General features: G+C 50.3%; 1 protein-coding gene across 1 annotated transcript; it reads right to left on the reverse strand.

Annotated features, from left to right (window-relative positions):
- Positions 1 to 309: 309 nt before the first annotated feature.
- On the reverse strand, positions 310 to 14,602 carry NIPSNAP1 (nipsnap homolog 1). Its single transcript, XM_037510850.2, has 10 exons — positions 14,474 to 14,602; positions 6,234 to 6,361; positions 5,992 to 6,037; positions 5,644 to 5,738; positions 3,737 to 3,807; positions 3,449 to 3,589; positions 3,095 to 3,126; positions 2,662 to 2,756; positions 1,331 to 1,414; positions 310 to 383 (listed from the first exon to the last, which is right to left on the reverse strand). The coding sequence occupies exons 1-10, from the start codon at positions 14,569 to 14,571 to the stop codon at positions 319 to 321; spliced, it is 855 nt and encodes a 284-aa protein (XP_037366747.1). The 5' UTR covers positions 14,572 to 14,602; the 3' UTR covers positions 310 to 318.
- Positions 14,603 to 19,955: the final 5,353 nt, after the last annotated feature.

The following is a 19,955-nucleotide window of genomic DNA, read 5'->3' on the forward strand; positions in this document are numbered from 1 at the left end:
GACTGCCGTGATAGTTAGGGTCTGGTGGCCTTGAGGTGAGGGATCTTAGGGAAATGTGAGAAGACATCAAAGGTTGTTGTTCTTCATTTAGAGAAATTAAAAACTGCTTTTAGCACAGGGAGAAGGGGTTGGGAAGATGGGAAGGGTCTGGTTAGAGCTACAAGTGCTCAGAACCCTGTTATCCTTCAACTCCCCCTGTCTGAGCTGAGCACTAACCCCCAGAGTCCTCCCAGATCTGAGAGAAACCAGGACAGCAGGAGCTTCTCTGTTGGTGTCTGCCCTGAGGGTGAGGGGAAGGAGGTGGAGGCAGAGGCAACATCACTGGAGAGGCGAGATCTTCAAAGGAATCATGATTCGAGACTCCATGTGTCGCACGAGGGGGACTGCAGGGAGAGAGAGAGGCAGAGATCAGAGGGAGCTGAGGGGTGATTCCTGAAATTAGCCTTTGAAGGGGGAGGAGGCCTGGGATACCAAGACAGGAAAAACCTTGCTGCCTTCTTGGAAGGGCCTATGGAGAAAATCAGGTCCTCCAAATATGGGATAAGTAGGAGACTTAGGTGGTGATGAGAATTTTAAAAAAGTTTTCATAGTTACATATTTATTTTCCTGTGTAGGTGAAAAAAATAGCAAGCATAGTAAAAAGTGAATCCATAGATGATATTTAGGACAAAGCTAAGGACAAAGTTTGGGAGTTTAAAGAAAACTATCAAGGAGATAATCGTAGCAGTGGTAAACTGGTAGGGCAAAAGCTGTGAGGCTGGCCTCAAGTGGCCAACGTTTAAAAAACACTTGTTTTTTGTTCAGCTGTCTCATGTTTTAGATGAGGAAACTGCAGCCCAGGGAGGGTAGGAGTCTCTGGCACACAGTGAGGGTCAGTCAATGCTCACTGACCCTCGGTGTTTACTGGGGGTTGGAGCAAGGTGGCAAACATGGTGAACAAGAAACTTGCTCAAAAAAATCTGTTGCATGCATCCTCTGGGCGAGAATCTGGGCAAAGCACTTTTCACTGTTAGCTCCTGGAATCCTCGCTCCAGTCCTCTGAGGGAGGCACTGGCACCACCATCTTCCAGATGAGGAAACACACGGTGAAGTGAGAACCATGCCTGAGGTCACAGGGCTCAGTACCTCTCTTACGCAGGTGCAGCCTGGCTGCAGTACCTGCTGCGGCACTCACTGTGGAAAGTGCCGCCGGGCTAGAGACCCACTAGCTGCCTGTCTGAAAATCGAGCCCCCATCACTGGAGGCGAATCTTGTGCAGGGGTGTGCCTCCTTAGGGCTCCTGGTAGATGACCTCTATGAACCTGGCTGATGCCCCAGATAAGGTTCTCACCTGTGTAGTAGACATTTTCATCCCAGCCCCTCTTCCTCCAGGCAGCGTTTCGAGTCTCCTCCCGAGACTGTAGGTCTTTATAGGCTGTGGGGAAGACACAGAGTCATTCCATAAGCACAAAGGATGTGATCCTGTATCCTGTTCCCAGCATGGGGCCCTCCTCCTACTGTTCCAAAGCCTGCCCTGCTGTCTCTTCCCCTGCCCCCAAACCCCCATGCCTGGGACTGTTAAACACTGCTTTGACAATCTCATCCAATCAGTATATTTGCTGACAATTCCCAAATGTCTAGCTCCAGTCCAGAACTCTCTTGGCGCCAAACTAGTGTATCCAGGGTTCACTTGATGTATCTAGTTAGAAAAGTCAACATCAAATGTAACACAGCCTAAGATCTTATGTCTGAACCTCATGATAACCACAAAGCAAAACCTTGAGGAAACACTCAATGGGAACACTTCCCAGGACCCAAATTACACTCCTGATCTCTCCAACCTGCTCCTGCTAAGGTCCCAGGAAGTGACACACAGCTGCTCGGGCAGGCGCCTGGGCATCTAGAGTGCTCTTCTCCTCTCTCGCCCCACACAGACAATTCACCCAAGTCCCATCGGTTCTTCCTCCAGACTAGTGAAGCTGTGGACTTCTCAGCATCCTCTCCCAGATCACTTGACACCAGGCCACCGCCCTCTCCCAGCTGAGCTAGTATAACCTCCTCCTGGTGCCCCACGTCCTTCCTCTCTGGCTCCCCTGCAAAGTGCTCTAGCAAAGCCCATGGAGCCAGAGGAATCATACTAGAATACAAAGCAGGTCATGTCCTGCTGCTTCAGGGGCTGCAGCAGCCTCTGGAGCCTCCCAGCTCATGCCCGTGGCCTTCAAGGCCCAGCCTGACCTGACCTGTCTCCCTCGCCTATCCCATCTCCTCACACTCTACCCACTCCCTCCACACCAAACTCCTTTCCGTTCCTCAAAACCCCAAAGGCTTTTCCCCACCACAGGACTTTTGCACACATTGTTCCCTCTACTTGAAATAACCTTCTCCAGCAATGCATGGCCTGTTCCTCCTCATCCTTTTGCTGAGCTGACATTTAACCTCCTCAGAGAGACCTTCTTTGTCTATTCAAGCCAGTGTAGGTTCCCGTGTTTTTCTTCATCATTTCTCCCTGTCTATTATCTGTAATAATTTGAAATTATCTTGTTTGTTAGTTTATGTTTGAGGTGGAATCTCCCTCTGCTAGAACACAAGCTCCTCACAGGTACCAATGTATCCTCATTTTATATGTGGAGTGACAGTAGAGGAAGGGGGCTACAGAGGGTTCCCAGAGGGTCCCCAGCCTACCCCAGAGATGGTGCACCACGTAGAGCTCGCCTATCTGCGAGAAGAAGCCGCCTACTGCCTCCTGGTTCTCCTGCCGATACTTGATGGCCCGAGCCCTGGGGGTGGCAGAAGAGTGTGGGGCAGAGGCCAAGGCTAATGCGAAGGTCCCCTGTGGTATCCTCAAGCTGATTACTCAGCCATACATTGAGGGAGGGACAAGAGGCAGAGCCCCCAGCTCTCAGAAATGAACAGGGTACAACCGCAGGCTGAGTTTTCTACCAGGGGAGCCTCACAATCCTCCAGGAGATCCTCTCCTTCTGGTTGGATCCTTCCCTTGGATCCATAAGGATGCGGAGTTCCCTGTAATATGACCCTAAGAAAGGTGGCCCACCAAGGGCCTTGGTGGGGCAGGTGCTCGGGGTACCCCCCTCACCCCCTTGGCACTGTGACTCACCAGTTGTTCCCCCACTCAATCATGGTTCCTGGCTGAAAGAGAACCAGAGGAGCAGGTGGGAATGAGCCCCCATCCAGGCTTCCCAGCATCACAGCTGGGTACAGATGGGTAACTGTCTTATCTGCCCAGTTTCAGGGGCTGCTTGACCTCATTCAGGGACTCTGATTGGTACCCTGGGGTGTGCATGTGTGCACATGTGCATACACATCTCTCTTTTTTGCCCAGAGGGAGGGGGAAGCCAGAAGCCCCAGATTAGGCGCTCTGGCACAGAGCCTGCCCACCTTGGGGTACCTGCAAGCAGCGCTACAGGAGGAAAGATGGGAGGCACATGGGGATCTGTTGGGAGGGAGGCACCTTGAGCTTGTATGTCCTCAGCTCATAGATGTTGGGGCCTGTTCTAGGCTGTGGCTCATTCCAGAAGCTGAACTCAAGGAGCATCTGGTTTCTCCTGGACAGCAGCATCTGGCTCCGCTCCTTCCGGAATTCCAGGTACTCCTGAAGGCATGGTGATCTGGGCATGATAGCCTAGAAGCGACCCCCATCCCACCCTGGCAGTGTACCCCATAGGGTAGCAGAGGCAGCCACCAGCACAGGGCTCTGGACCAATCTCCAAAGAGGTTTGTTGAGTGGACAGTGACTTACCTTGTTGTTTTTGAGCTTGTTCATGCACTCCATGAGGGCTGGGTAGCCGCCTGAGAATCGCCACAGGTGCACTATTGGGGGGTAGAGGAAGTGGGAGGTACAATCAGGGGACTCTGCTCTGCTTACCCCAAGGCTGGTTAAGTGTGTGTGTTAAGGGGTGGTCTCCAGCCTACCTCCCAGCAGCACGAAGTCTGAGTTCCCCTTGCGTTAGTGGGGGGCAGTGCTGGGCAGCAAAAGCCTTGACAAAAGCCAAGGAGACCTCAGTTTGAGCTCCAGCCCTGCCAGATTGTCTTTGACCCCCTCTAGACCTCAATATCCTCACCTTGAAAATGGGAATAATGGCTTAAAGGCCTTTTCCCCCCAAGAAAAACAGCAAAAGTACCATATGGAGGGAAGTTTACCAAGTCCAGGAAGCTGACCCGTAGGAGCAGGATTAACTTGATACTAAGGGACGGACAGGGAGAACTTAGAGACCAAGAGGGCTCTGCCTAGCAATTGTCTAATAATTGCAGTGGTCCCTTTAGAAGATGGTCAGTGGTTCTTTCAAATGCACTGGAATGTAGCTTCCTGAGTGCTACTCCTCGGAGAGGGCTGAGGGGGTCTGCTCCCTATCTTGTCCTACACAGTGGACAAGACCTCATAAATTGCAGGACATGCTTGAAAATCCAGTCCTCACAGTGCATTTCTCCACTAGTAAACACTTAAGAGAATCCAAGAAGTACTGCTGGTGCTGATCAAATTGTATTTAAATGGGGAAACAACAGGGGATAGGAAGACACTTAGTTTTTCTCTTACCCATCTATCATGTCAATTTGTTAGTGAAATAAATGATTAAGGGAGTCTTACCTACCTGCGTATTTTTTTAAAAAGATATACAATTATCAGGGCTAGTGAGGGCTTAAGTTGGCCAGGAAGCAGCATGTATCCCAGTTCTGAGAGTGCTCAAGAGGATGCTGTCCAGACTGCTCCAAAGGACCTCTCGGTGCCATGCACAGGCTGAACGGGCACTGTCCCAAAGGACTTTCTACTGTGATTGAGACATTCCACAGCCACTGTCCACGGCAGTAGCCACAAGACAACGTGTCTCTCAGTGGGCATTGAAATGTGGCAAGTGTGACTGAGGAGCTGAATTTCTAAACCTAAATAACTAAATGTGGCTAGTGGCTACCATCCTTGCACAGCACTGGCCTAACTGCCCAGGCCCTTTTGGGTGGCTGAGATGCTGAGTCAACCACATTCTTTTGTTCAACCACATTCTTGTGTTTGGGCATCCATCTGGTGCCCACTGAGATGGGTATGTTGGGGGAAGGTGGGACAGCATCCTGGGTAGTGGAAGGGAACACCTCAGACAAGAACCCCCATTTATCCCAGTGTTACATACTGGGAATTCCAAGGTGAAGGACAGGCAGGGGTACCACCTACATGGATTACAGACATGGACACTACAGAGCCAAGGGAGGTGCCTGGCCCAGCGTGCATGGAGGGGATCAGGGAAGGCCTCCAGGAGGTGAGGTCTATGCCAAAACAAAAGAGGGAATAGAAGAATGAGCAAGTAAAGCAGGCAAGGGGAGAATGAATGAATGAATGAATAAATGAATGGATGGTGAGGAAACAGCATGAACAAAAGGCCCACAGATTGCAAGTGAATGTGTGGATGTGAAGAATGTCCTGGGAAGGAAAGCATAGTGAGTAGGGAGGCCAGGCTGGGCAGCATTCAGAGCCTTGTGGGGTACCCAGGGGCAGAGGGGAGCCACCGCAGGTGTTTGTATAAGGGAGCTGGGATGAGGATCGAATTTACAATGACCTTCTGGAGCTTCTGTGGAGAGGAAGTGGAGGGCAGTCAGCTGAGAGAGGTGCTGAGGCCTGGGCTGGGCCAAGCAGTAACACCAGGGAGGTAGGTACCTCACCTGCCTGGTCCTGCTCCCCGTACCACGTGTTCCAGTTGCCCACCAGCGAACAGGGGTAGTCCTCATCCAGGTGCAGCTTGGGCAGCACAGCCTCCCTACGGGAGGGGCACAGAGAAAGGGGAGGACTCACACCAGCCCCCAGGGCACCTGAAATAAGGATTCCAACACAGACCCAGGGGGCTGAGCCTTAGTCTCCCCATTTCTAAGATGCAGAGGCTGGACAAGGTATCCTTAGGACTTAAGACCCTGAAATCTACATGCCCTAAGTTTCTGCATGGAGAACTGGGCTGGGATGGAGTCCCCCACCCAAGCAGGGGCCGAGAAGGGTGGCTGGAGGAGCATTCTCACGTCAGGCTGTTGTAGGCATCCAGACACTCGGGTTTCACATTGTGAACTGCAACAGAGCACAGAGAGTGGGAGATGAAGCAGGGTTCATGAGTGTCCATGGGGAGCTGGGATGAGAGGAACAATGCAACCAGGGCTCCCAGGACAGCCCGTGATGTCCCTGACCCTCACATCTCCCGCCTGGAGTCTCAGAGAACTCCAGAGTCCCCAGGAGGGCAGGCTTGGCCGGCCCAGCAGCCACTCACACTGGATCTTGTAGAGGTTGCTGGTTTCCTTCTTGGACAGCAGGGTGGAGTGGGCATCCTTCCGGGGATCCACCTTGTGGACAAACAGGGAGCGGAACCAGCTGCCTTCATTGTCCTTGGAATAGAAGCTGTAGGACAGAGGCATTTAGAGGGACATGCAGGGATGCAGGGAGCCTCGGTTCTCCCATCAGTTCAGAAGCCCTGCTCCCTCAGATTGGTGACCCATATTTCTGGGAATGGGGCCATGGAATCCCATGGTAGTTCCAGAATATGAAATACACTGGACCTGAGCAGACCTGATCCCTCTTACAGAGATTCTGGCTGCCTCATTTGTTTCTTGAAGTTCTGCAGGAGGCTCAGGAGGACAGAAGAGGCAGACCTATGTCCCAGCTCTTTCCAGTCTCTCTGTCCTCACTTCACTCCCTTCAAGGGCTCCTCTACTTGGCCCATACAATGGCAGCCCCTTGCCAACAGGTTCAACTCCAAACCTACTTTGGCTTGATGCCTCCTCTCCTGCACCCTCTACCTATGAACCCCACTCCCCTTGAACACACCAGGCTTTTCCACTGTGCTTTCTTTGCAATTTCTGTTCCCCCTGATGAGAAGGCTGCACTCACTGTCCTCTCCAGTGCCCACACTACACTTAGCCTGTGCCCCTTTCCACTCCCCGCAAATGAAGAGACAAAGACAAAAAAGTTTTGTCCCTAAGGAGGTCACAGTCCACTGGAAGAAACAGGCCTCAGAACATAAGTGGGATATCTCTGGGAAAGCCCAGGTAAACAAGCCTGAACTCAATCCCTGGCAGTCTGGGCAGGCTCTCCAGAGAAGATGAACTGATCAGTTTCCAAATCTCCAGGGCTGATTTGGCAAACAAAGGCAGATAAAAGGGGGTAAAAGGGAATGCAAAGCAAGATTCATGCATTCATCCAGCCAACACTGAATTGACGAGTATCTGGCCTGCACACCTCCCTAAGATGCAGTGAGAATGAAGAAACGGTGATCATGTACTTTGTTCAGACAAAGTACCTGCCACTGGGCCCTGCCAGACCATAACTGACTCCCTACACAAGGTCCCAGCAGGGGAAGGGCTTGTTTTTAAGCTGCCTGAGGCAGCAAATCCTCTTGCTTAACAGCCTCAGTGCAACATGAACCCAGGTCTGAATAGCAAGCCTTCTACTGGCTGCTTCCTGGGCAGAAGGAATCACCCCCAGTCCTGAACCCCATCAGTGGGGACCCTAGGTGTTGGTCCTTTCCTTTTTTGAGACTTTTCTGTGGCTAGAATAAATGCGCTGCAAATTGAAGTATTACTTTTTCCAAAATAGGAGCAGTGACTGGGACTGAGGAAATAAATACATTTAAAGTGGTGATCGGGAGGCCACCTTGGTGGCGCAAGGGGTTGGGCTTCAGCACTATGAAGCTATTGGCAGCCACTGCAGCACAAGATTGATCCCCAACCAGAGAGCTAACCCACAAGGTGCAGCAGACCTCTCCTATCTTGCCCGCTGCTCCCCTCAGCAGTGTATTTCAGTAGATCCACCGGTTCTGCTCCCAACTCTGTCTCTGGTGAATCCTCTGACAGCCGCTCCCCCTGCACCGCCCCCACCTCTGGCCTACACTCCAGTTCTTGCATGCATAAATAAAAAAATCTTAAAAAAAAAAAATGAAGTTGGTGGGCCTCCCTGGTGGTGCAGCGGTTGAGCGCTGGGTTGCAAAACTGCCCGCAGCCTCTGCAGTGCCGGTTAGATCCCTGGCTGCTCCCCGGCCACTGGAGGAGGGTCCCACATGGCACGCAGACCTCTCCTGCCACCTGCTGCTCCCCTCAGCAGTGTACTTCGGTCCTTCTGCCTGCTCTGCTCCGTGCTCTGGCTCTGCTGAATTCTCTCACCCTCCCGCGCTTCTGACTGTACCCACTACTTGTATAAATAAATAAATAAATAAATAAATCTTTTTAAAAAAGAGTTAAATAAATAAATATAATTTTTAAAAATAAATAAATAAATAAATAAATAAAAATAAAGTTGGGCCTCCCCAGTGGCTCAGTGGTTGAGTGCTGGGTTGCAAAGCTGCCCACAGCCTCTGCAGCGCCAGTTCGATTCCCGGCCACCAGGTGAGGGTCCCACATGGTGCGCAGACTTCTCCTGCAGTGCCTGCTGCTCCCCTCAGGAGTGTACTTCATCACTCTGCCTGTTCTGCTCCCCTCTCTGGCTCTGGTGAATTCTCTCATCCTCCCGTGCCTCTGACTGTACCCAGTGCTTGTATAAATAAATAAATAAATCTTTAAATTAAAGTGGTGATCACAGAGAAAGATGATGAGTAAGGATTTATCCCAACAGTTAACATTGCTTACCTGGAAGAGAGGAAGATGGTGAATTTTTTCTTTATTTATTAAAATATTTTTGTAAACTGAGAAAATTTTTTTTACATATTTCTGAATTCACAGGCTTTCTGTCACTGTGCATGTTATTTGTTTCCTTAACAAAGACCAAAAAAAAAACAAAAACTCAAATATCATCAGATGGGCAGTGTGGTCTGTGAAATCTGTGGACCAACATTAGGGAATCTTGCTGCAGATACCATTTGCCAAGGACATCCTCTGTGCCAGGGATCTGTGACCAAATTTTTCAACGGCATGATCCTATTGAATCTATGCCATGATGTTAGAATATTGATAGCATGTGTCCCCATTTTCAAGACAAGAAAATAAAAAGTTATGGAATGGAAGGAACTTGCCTAACATCACAAAGTAAATCAAGGGCAGATCTAAGGCAAGCACCAATCCAGAGCTCTTTCTTCCAAAGCCAGAGCTGGGCACTGACCTGGAGAGATTCAGGCAGATACCATGAAAAATCAGGTGCTTCCAACAAGCCACTGGCAGAGGGGCCTGACCTTTGGCTTGAATGTAGAGGGGATGCTTCCCCTGGGAGAGGTGGTGGCAGGGGGCAGAGTGGCTCCTGTCATTTGTCAACCAAGACCTTTGCTCCAGCACTGGGCTTCAAGTAATTTATTAACGCTGGTACTGACCAAGATAAACAGCCAAGCAGCTAGCCCTGATGAGAGTCTGGGGGCTGAAGTGCTGGGGAGAGATTGGGAGGGGAGGGGCCCAGGAACTTTCATAGGCTCTCATGTCTGCCCCACCCCCAGTCTTTCCTGCCTGTGGGCCTCAGTTTCCCCATGTACCAACTGAGCAGGGAGGAACAGCCTTCTTCTAAAGCTCTCTTCTGTAGCTACACTTTGAAAAAAGACCTGTCCAAGGTCTCAGAGCAGGGTCTGAACTCAAACCTGGCATCCATAGGCTCACATTTTCAGGAGGTCAAGTTTCACTTTCTCAGTGAAATCACAATGTTCTCCTGCCCTGTACTTCCAATCACTCTCACTCTGCTCTCCATTTTTTTTATTAAAGATTTATTTATTTATGCATACAAGAGCTGGGGTACAGGCCAGAGGTGTGGGGGGTGAGAGGATTCACCAGAGACAGAATGGGGAGCAGAACAGCCAGATGTACTGAAATACACTGCTGAGGGGAGCAGTGGGTGAGCAAGCAGAGGTCTGCTGCACCATGTGGGTAGCTCCCTGACCAGGGATTGAACTCAGGCTTCAGTGGCTGTGGACAGCTTCATAGATTGCATCTTAATCCCTTGCGCCACCAGGGAGGCCCTGCTCTCCATTTTTTCCCTAGCGCCTTCTAACATACTGTATCAATTTTCCTGCTTGTTCTGTGCCTTTTTATTGTCTCCCCATTAGAGGCAGCTCCACAAGGACAGAGCCTTGTCTATTCTGTGTACCCTGTTGTACCCCCAGGGCCTGAACAGTGCTGGGATCATGTCATGTGAATGAAGGATGGTGGGGTGCATGAAGATACCAAAAATTGGGAGGTAAGAAAGGAACCCAAGCGTGGGCCTTTAGCTCAGAGTGTGGACTTGGGATCCAGCCCCACCACCAGCAGCAGAGGACTGATTCTAGACAAACCTGGGTTTGAATCTCAGCTCACTTTCATTTTTCTGAGCATCATTTTCCTCATCCATACAAGAGGGGCAAAGGATGGGCCTCTTAGAGAAAGGGCCTGATGTGGCAGGGCTGCTAATACACCGTTCTCACCCACCCTGGAACTGACATCCTGGCTTCTACTCTTCCCCCTTTTCCTAGTCTGTCCCTAATCTTTATAAATCACCATTGTTGTGATGCTATTCCTCTTCTCAAGAAAGTCTTCTCTGGCTCCTCATTGCCTACAAAACAAAAGCTGAATGTTTCCACTTGGAATTCTAGTTCTCATCTACTTTGATAAGCTTTCAGAGTCAATTCCCTTTTAAATCTGGTAACTACAGTGCCAGGATTCCCTATTCAATGGTTCTCAAACACATGGTATTAGCATCATCTAGAACTTGTTAGACGTACTCAGGCCCGGGGCCTCCCTTGTGGCACAGGGGCTAAAGTCTCAGCACTATCAAGCTATCACCAACCACTGCAGCATGAGTCCAGGGAGCAACCCACATGGCGCAGCAGATCTCTCTGTCTTGCCTGCTGCTCCCCTCAGCAGTGTATTTCACTAGATCCATCTGTTCTGCTCCCCACTGTCTGGTGAATCCTCTCACCCCCATACCTCTGGCCTGCACCCCAGTTCTTGGATGCATAAATCAATAAAAATAAATCTTAAAAAAATATATTAAAAAAAGAGAAATACTCAGGACCCATCCCAGAACTACTGCAACAGAAACTCTGAGGTGGGCCTCCCAATCTGAGTTTTAACAAGCTCACCAGGAATTTCTGCTGCATGTTCAAATTTGAAAGTCATTGTTCTAGATCAGTTCCAATTTCTTGTTTTTTTAATTTTCCTTCATGTAATCTCAGTAAATCAACACAGAAATGTAAAAGATTCTGGTATCTAGGGCCACCCCTGGTGGCACAGCGGTTGAACATTGGGCTGCGAAGCTGCCTGCTGTCTCTGCAGCGCCAGTTCGATCCCCGGCTGCCGGCAAGGGTCCCACATGGCACGCAGACCTATCCTGCCGCCCGCTGCTCCCCTCAGCAGTGTACTTCGGTCCTTCTGCCTGCTCTGCTCCCTGCTCTGGCTCTGGTGGATTCTCTCACCCTCCCACACTTCTGACTGTACCCCAGTGCTTGTATAAATAAATAAATAAAATCTTTTAAAAAAAAAATTAAAAACAAAAAAGATTCTGGTATCTATCTATCTACATATTATATTAAGAATGCTTCTAAGGGGGCCTCCCTGGTGGCTTAGGGGTTAAATCAGTGCTACCATCGCCAACGGCCCACCACGAAGGCCTGAGTTCGATACCCAGCCAGGGAGCTGACCCACATGGCACAGCAGACCTCTCCTGTCTCGTCCGCTGCTCCCCTCAGCAGTGTATTTCAGTAGATCTGCCTGTTCTGCTCCCCACTCTGTCTCTGGTGAATCCTCTCACACCCCCTCTGCCCCCACCTCTGGCCTACTTCCCAGTTCTTCTATGCAAAAATAAATAAAATCTTAAAAAAAAAAAAAAAAGAATGCCTCTTAGGCCTAGACAAACACCACACAGTTTTGTCCAATCTCTGGGAAGGGCCTACTCCAACTGGACTAGTCCAGTCCCTTGTATAAAAACACTTGTCATGTTTCCCCTCAGCCTTTTCATTTTCATATGATTGTCTTCTCTCCCCAGACACTCCAGATGCCACTAGATAATGTCCTTCCATCCCCCGAGGAGCTAGTACAGGGCTTTGGCATGAAAATTGCTTAATAAGGGCCTCCCCAGTGGCGCAGTGGTTGAGTGGTGGGTTGCGAAGCTGCCCGCAGCCTCTGCAGAGCTGGTTCGATCCCCGGCCGCTGGCGAGGGTCCCACATGGCGCGAAGACCTCTCCTGCTGCCCGCTGCTCCCCTCAGCAGGGTACTTCATCAGTCTGCCTGTTCTGTACCCCGCTCTGGCTCTGGTGAATTCTCTCACCCTCCCGCACTTCTGACTGTACCCAGTGCTTGTATAAATAAATAGATCTTTTAAAAAAAAAAAAAGTTGCTCAATAAATGTTGGTCCAGTTAAGAAATTTTCAGTAGATGACACATTTACATTCTCGATATGGATCAACAATCTGATGCCTTCCCCATGAAACTATTCCAGAATGTTCTACATTTATAAGCTAGGAAGCTCAGCATTATATGCCAGGATGCTGGGCTCTCTGCACTTTCCAGAATACTACTCTGTTGAGTCGACTGCTGTTAGAAAGGTGACACCCATGTTTCTGTTTATTGTTCCAGAAGTGTGTCTTCAGAAGAACTAGAACTGAATTTCCGTTAACAACAGAATTACTGGTATTACATTAACACTAACAACTGTTTATTGAGCACTTACTATGTCCTAAGAACTATCCTCACAACATATTTTTGGGAAAAAAGAGGCTCAGAGATATCCCATGCCTTATTCAAAGGTGGTTAATCAGTGGCCAAGAGAATTCCTCTCCATGTCCGTCTGATTTCAAAGCCCACATTCTGTACCCACCCAAACCTCAGAGGCCAGAAGGGCTGTGGCTGGTGACTCCAGAGAGATATGGGACAGATTAAGAGTCAGCAAGATGGGATGTTCCTAGGTATCCAAGGTGGGACCAGGATGTAAGTAACTTTAAAACTGTCCTTAAGGGACTTGATAATTATTGATCTAAGAGCCTTTACAGCAACCCTGCAAAAAAACACCCAACAGGGATCACAATCCCCTTTACAAAGAAGAAAAGCAACGATCACAGAGGTTTAATGCCTCTTCCAAGGTCACTAATTGAGTAAATAAGGAGCAGCAGGCTGCCTTCAAGTCCCGTGCTCCTTCTGTGGTTTCAGGATATTTACCACACAAATAGTTTTATCACCAGCTGACTCTGCCACCCTGGAGAAAGAGGTTTTGTCCCTAGCCTTGATTTCCCCATCTGGAAAGCAAGGAGCTATAGAAGATGATCTCCCAAAGGCATTTTCAGTCCTGATATTTAAGGAGGTCACACAGAAATTGCTTCAGACATAGGCTTGAATAAGGGGCAACATCTGCGGCATGTTCACAGGAGCCAGATTCCTCACACACAGGCTCAACCACTCTATGAGATACATCTTATTTTATCACCCCCATTTTACAGATGAAGAATCTGAGGCTTCAAGAAGCCAAATGACTCATGCAAGTTCACCACACTAAGATTGAGCAAGATTTGCTGTTGGAAGGCAAACTCCAGGTTCTTCCCATGATAGCATGTTCTTCCCAAGTAACAGGCAGTAGGGGTAGAGGTACAACCGTGGCTGCTTCTTTCCAGCTGCCCAGCTCCCTAATATCTGGTGAGGCAAGGTCTAATACAACTCCACAGCTTCACGCCTGAGTTGCTGGGCAGGAGGAAGTTGCTGCTTCCTTTCCACAGATGTGGGGACAGGTGTCCTCACTTCTTTGACAAATAATCCTGAGCATACACAGTCCCTAGCCCCACGCCAGGGGCTGAGGTAACAGATAATCGAAGTGATGGTCTTGTGGGGAAGTGAGCAAGCACCAAGTAGTAAGTGCAGAGATGGGGCAAGCACAAGACCTGGAGAGATGAGGGTGGGACCCCCTGGTTTGCAGGGAGGCCGGCATCAACCTCAGCCCAGCCCACGGGCCCAAACAGAAGCCCAAATGAACACATGGCTGGGTCAGCAGCCTCCGCTGCCCAGGAGGCCAGCGGTTGTGGTGCAAAGAGCACGAGGTGTGGGGAGACCTGTCCAGACCCAATGCTGCCATGGGACAGCAGGGAGAGTGACCTTGGGCTACTCCCATCCCCTTTCCAGCCTCCTGCGTCCCAGCTGAACTATTCAGGGCTGGGAAGCAAAGGGCCTGGGCAACCATGGTCCTTGGGATCCCCCATCGCTCCCCTACCCATGTCTCTTCCCCCCCCAGAATTTCCCGAGGGAGCAGAAGCCTCTCCTAGAAGCCTCTAGTAGGTGTTTCAAAGGACTGGGGAAGGGGCCACTCCTGCCCCGTCTGCTCCCACTCTCCAGGGCCCACCAAGTGCCCCTCCCACTCACCCCATCTTTCGATCCCTGCCCGGGTCCAGGTACCTCCTAGGACAGACCCTGCGCGTGCCTTTCCGATGATTGGGATTCTTGCCCAGACCTCTTCCCCAGGCCTAGATCTTGCTCCCGCCTCTAACCCCAGGATTCCAAGCCAGAGCCTCTACCCAGCCCCCAGGCCCAAACCCAGGCCACCGCGCAAGCAACCCCCGCGCGCGCCGCCCGCGCCCGGCCCGGCTCTCACCGCGCGGACGCAGCAGCCACAAAATCCCCAGCGCGGAGCCCCGGGCCCCCCAGCAGCCGCCGCGCCGACGCAGAGATGCTGCACAGCCGCGGAGCCATGTTGGAGCGGCGCAGGTTGGAGGGGAGCCCCGCCCCCGAACCCGGCGGCAGAGGCGGGGCGAGACCAAGCCCCACCCCGGGCGGCCGGACGCCCCGCTCCGCTCGCACCCCGGCCCGCCGCGCTGCCGGGCGCATCTCCCCAGCTCCGCCGCGCTGAGCCGAGCGGGGCCTTTTGTCCTCTAAGCCTTGCAGCCCCTGCGGCTCTAGTACTGACTAGTTCTGTGACAGCGAGCAGGCCCCGTGCCCACTCTGGGCCTCAGTATCCACCTTGGTAAAATGGGCTCGCTGACAGCAAAATTACTTGGCTGGGCTCGCCACGATGAGCGGCAGGTGTCAGTGAGCCGGTGCTTTCAGGGGCGGGGAGGGGGCTGCAGAGACCGCGTCTAGTTATCAGAGAACCGGGAACCTAAGACAGGTGCACGAGGCTGGGCCCCTGGGACGCATTCTCGCCATTGTGTCCTTTTTCCTTTTCATCCTTCCTCGCCATCTCTGCCCGGCCCTTCTGGACCCAGCCCTTCTCCCCCACTTCCAGAATAATCCCATCACACCCCACAATCTCCCCACTCCTTCACAAACCACAGCAGAAGCATAAAGCTTGCAGACCCCACTGGAGGGCCCAGGGGCCTAATCACTTCTAAGGGACAAAACATATGCATACCCCACCCTCCCGCCCCCGCCAATAATGTCTACCTGCTGAAGGCTGAACCTTTATTTCCTCCTCTCTGCTTGGGGTGGAGGAGTGGAATGCAGGCTTTTTTTTTTTTTTAAAGATTTATTTTTATTTATTCATTTATATTTTATTTATACAAGCACTGGGTACAGTCAGAGCGTGGGAGGGTGAGAGAATTCACCAGAGCCAGAGTGGGGAGCAGAACAGGCAGAAGGACCGAGGTACACTGCTGAGGGGAGCAGCGGGCGGCAGGAGAGGTCTATGAACCATGTGGGACCCTCCTGGGAGCAGCCGGGGATCGAACCAGCGCTGTAGGGGCTGCGGGCAGCTTCGCAACCCAGCGCTCAACCGCTGCGCCACCAGGGAGGCCCTGGAATGCAGGCTTTAAGTCTGTGATTCCTTCAGCAAATGTTGAGTCTGCCTGGCCAGGTCCTGTGCTAAGTGCTGAGACACCAGAGGTGGTCGAAACAACCTGCCCCTTCTCCCCCTCAATTGCAGTAGACGCTCTGAAGACCTGTGCGGAGATATAGGAGCTGTAATGGGAAGGAAGAGAAAAAAAAAGGTGGTCCTCTATCAACTTTGAGTGTCAATGATGAGTTCTATAAGGAGGTAGAGGTTGAAATATTTTTTTCCTTGTGTTTTCTAAAGGTGCTATAATGAACATGTTTATTTGTATGACTTATTTCCAAAGGAAACTATCAACGTGATAAATGGCTAAGTGAAATCAACCATTGTAGACAGGCAGAATCATCAAAATAAATGCAATGACTACAGCCTGGGTGGCAGCTGCCTTGGAGCTAAGGCAGAAGATGGTGAGCCTCAGGCCCACTGTCTATCTCTGCAAGGATGTGCCCAGCATGGAGAGGGGCTAAAGACACAGCTGGGCACAGTATGTCCTTATGATGGGACTGGTCACAGTCACTCAGGAAAAGCCCACAGGGGCAGATGAAGGTACAGCTTTAACATGTCACTGGTACTGTGCATTGGAGCTGCCTTCCCTTAAAAAGTAACCACTCTCATCCGGCCTCCCAGGAGGTCTGACTTGGTATCTGTAGGGTAAATGGAAATTATCAGATTTTTCCCGTCCTCCCATATTAGCATCAAACTGGGTGGCTCCAGGAGCGTGATTCCACCATTGACCAGGAAAGATAGGACATGGATCTCTTTCCCCATTTCACCAAAGGTGCAGGTTTGAGACCCTATCCCCTCACCACTGCTGGTGAAGCCAATTTATTTCAATTTGCCCCAGACTTTCTCCGTTTTAGTACTGAAAGTCCCCCACCCTGGGAAACCCTCTGTCCTGGGGAAAGCAGGAGGTTTAGTCATTCTAATTGTGGCTCCATCCCTCAGTGACATGCTATGCTGGATAAATGGGCACCTGGTATGAATGGGTCCCTGCCCCATGCACTGTGCATTCTGGGCAGCAAACCAGATAGATGTTGGACAACAAATCCACAAAGGAGGAATTAGACCATTTCTAATTGCTGTGGAATAAATTACTCCAAAATTCAGCAGCTTGAAACAACAATAAACATTATCTCACACTGTTCCAAATGTGTCAGAACTCAGGAAGGGTTATCTGGGCTGGTTCTGGCCCAAGTTCTTCCATGACATTGCAGTCAAGATGGCAGCTTCAATGGTAGTCATCCAAAGACTTGGCTGGGGAGGCGGGATCTGTTTCCAAGGTGGGTTGCTTGCACACTTGGCAAGTTAGTACTGGCTACTGGCTGGGGGCCTCAGTTCCTTGCCACATAGGTTTCTCCAGGTGTTGCTTGAGTGTCTTCACTGCACTGGCAGCTGGCTTCCCTCCAATCATATGATAGAATAGAAAGAAAGGGAGAACTTTCCAGAACTTTTATAGCCTGACCTAGGAAGTCATACTGTCATCTCTTCATATCCCTTTGATTGCACATGTCAGCTCTGCTATGTGAGGGAAGGATGTGGAGGGTAAGTGAATTGGTCAGGCTTTTATGCCATTGGCCTCCGTGGCTATTACCTGTGGCCTTGAATGCAGAAGGCACTTGGGAGTGTGGGTGTGGGGCACCATGCCTGATTGTGGACACCTGGGGCATGGCGTGGACATGTGTAAATGAGCACATCTGAGCCTGGAGGCTGAAGGCTATAAGGGCGGCATCACCCAGAGGCAGAAGATGGCTACATTAGAGTACCTACAAGAGCACAAGTGATGGCTACGAAAGGAAGAGACCATGAGGGAATGCCAGAGAGAGCCCACAGAGAAAGAGTAAAGATTCGCCAGCTCCCAGCCCCCCAGCCTCCCTGCCTTGCCGGCCTATGGTCTTGCCCCACAACAGTTGGCATAGAAAGAGCATTAAAGCCTGAAAAAGCCACATTATCTCACACTATAAGACTGTCCTTTATCCATCTGCCCAAATTGATAGAGAACCTGCCTTGTGCTTGCTGGCACTGCAGATATAAAAACCAACACATGAGAGTCATGGGGGCCCTCTTGGAGGCTGGCTATCACAATTAGGTTTCGCCCTAGGCCCAATTTTATTATTGGGATTGAGCTCAGTTCTATCACTCTGTCTTCTGTGAGCATCATCATCTTCTGTCCTCGCATCACTCCCTCTGCTTCCCTCTGAGGCCCCTTCCTGCCTATCACTGAGTTGTGACATCTCTTTCGTTTGAATCTGTCCATCCTCTCTTCTGCTGGAGCCGGCCCTCCCTACCCCTCCCTTCTTCCCTTCCCAAAGCTACCCCCATGGAATCCACTTTCATAACTCTTTGCCAAGACCTTCTGCCCAAGCTGCGAAATGAAATGAGAGGAATCAGGGACAAAGACAGATGGGCAGAGCTGGGCGGAGTGGAGCAGGCAGGTTCATAAGTGTAAAATATGGACAAACCTGCCATCATCTATTCCCTGGGACAAATAGATCATCACCAAATGAGCTGCTGAAGAGCAAAGAGACAAATTACCCAGCTGTGTCAGTGTCACCTGCTCCTTATTGATGGGTTTTTAGGCTCAGGCGCAACTGCTCTCTAAGAATTGCAGCCCCCAGGTCCTAGGAGACCCCACACAGGAGTGACATGAACAAAAAAGCTTTTCTATCTCAGCTAGAGCATGAGCTACACTGCCAGACTGGCTTTCTATAATACGCATCATATGCAGATTTGAGTGATGGGACTTTGACCCACTGCTACATAAAAACATTAACAAGTTGGGCCTCCCCTGGTGGCGCAGTGGTTGAGCACTGGGCTGCGAAGCTGCCTGCAGCCTCGCAGCACCAGTTTGATCCACGGCCACCGGGCGAGGGTCCCACATGGTGCGCAGACCTCTCCTGCTGCGCCCACTGCTCCCCTCAGCAGTGTATTTCCTCAAGTCTGCCTGTTCTGTTCCCCACTCTGGCTCTGGTGAATTCGCTCACGCTCCCGTGCTTCTGACTATACCCAGTGCTTGTATAAATAAATAAATAATCTTTTTAAAAAAACATTAACAAGTTGCCACTGCATGTATAGACTGAAACTCTTACAAATGCTAGAAAAAGAACCTGTTTCAGTATTGAACAATTTCAAGCCCAGCATGTGCAGCTATGTTTATACTACTGCCACAAGGTGGTGCCACTGTACCTGGCAAACAAATGACCATAGCTGCATCATTATGGAACAAATCACTGTTGTTAGCGCGTTTTGGACTTTCGTAACTGCTTTTTGTGGCTATTGAGCTGTTAGTTTCCCATCCACCGTCATTATAAACCACTTTCAAAAGCTATAACAACATCATTCAAGAATTCATGTAGTAGAGATAGTCTACTTCTGTTAGTGCTGAAAAAGACACCCCCCCAAGCAATACATTTGGGGTGGATATTGGAATGTGATAAAACACCACTAAGGCTTAACTAGCTCCATGACAGGTAGTGTTGTTAAATTAGGAAAGTGCCTGCAGGTAGAGATAAGCTGCCAGGATACAAAGGAGCATCAAAGGCAAATATTTGGCAAGGTGGTTGTAGATTTATGAGCTGTACCCATGCATTTCATTGCCTACATTCATTCCCATGGAGGGGAAAGCGCCTTGGAACACCAAGTTTGGAATTGTGTGACGTTAACAGAAGGTATTCTTCTCTGGACCTCCCCAGATATCCCGCCATAGATGCAGCTCCTGGAACCCAGACCTGGAAGGGGAAGAATGTTGGTTGAGTTGTGTCCTGTGAAATAATAGACAATAGATTTTAGTCTCTGCTCAGTTCCTGACACAGAGCTCCTAAAACCCTTGTAATCTCCTAAGTGATAAGAGCAGCAGAAGCTCTTTATTTCTTCTTCAAATATTTGGTCTTTGACCCTGGTTCCTGACATAAAACTTTTAAATTCCTTGGAATTTTCTGGGTGACTGGAATATCTTTTGTTCTGACAGGTGAGGCTTGGTTAGCTCCTGAATGGGGGCTGTTCACCAGAAAGACCAAGCCATTATTAGAAGCCTGAAACTCTTAGCCCATCCTCCTGGAAGAGAAGGGAAGGGACTGGAGATAGAGTTAATGATTTTAATCATAACTTTGTGATGAAATCTCCATTAAAAAAAATCCCCCAAAAAGGGCTTCTTGGTGGCGCAGGCAGTTGAGCTCAGCGCTGTGAAGCTGTCTGAAGCCTCTGCAGTGCCAGTTCAATCCCCGCCAGCTGCAGAGCAACCCACATGGCAGGACAGACCTCTCTTGTCTCGCCTGCCGCTCCCCTCAGCAGTGTATTTCAGTCGTTCTGCCTG

Source organism: Talpa occidentalis, unplaced genomic scaffold (assembly GCF_014898055.3).
Source record: "Talpa occidentalis isolate TD23 unplaced genomic scaffold, MPIMG_talOcc4v2.1 talOcc4.14, whole genome shotgun sequence".
Classification (NCBI taxonomy): domain Eukaryota; kingdom Metazoa; phylum Chordata; class Mammalia; order Eulipotyphla; family Talpidae; genus Talpa; species Talpa occidentalis.

Bases quoted from the DNA above. Each gene is read 5' to 3' on its own strand.
- NIPSNAP1 (XM_037510850.2), bottom strand. From the start codon at position 14,571: ATGGCTCCGCGGCTGTGCAGCATCTCTGCGTCGGCGCGGCGGCTGCTG. The intron at 6,038-6,233 runs GTGAGTGGCTGC...GCTCTGTTGCAG, and splicing joins CAACCTCTACAAGATCCAGT to TTCACAATGTGAAACCCGAG. The intron at 3,590-3,736 runs GTAAGTCACTGT...CCATGCCTTCAG, and splicing joins ACAAGCTCAAAAACAACAAG to GAGTACCTGGAATTCCGGAA.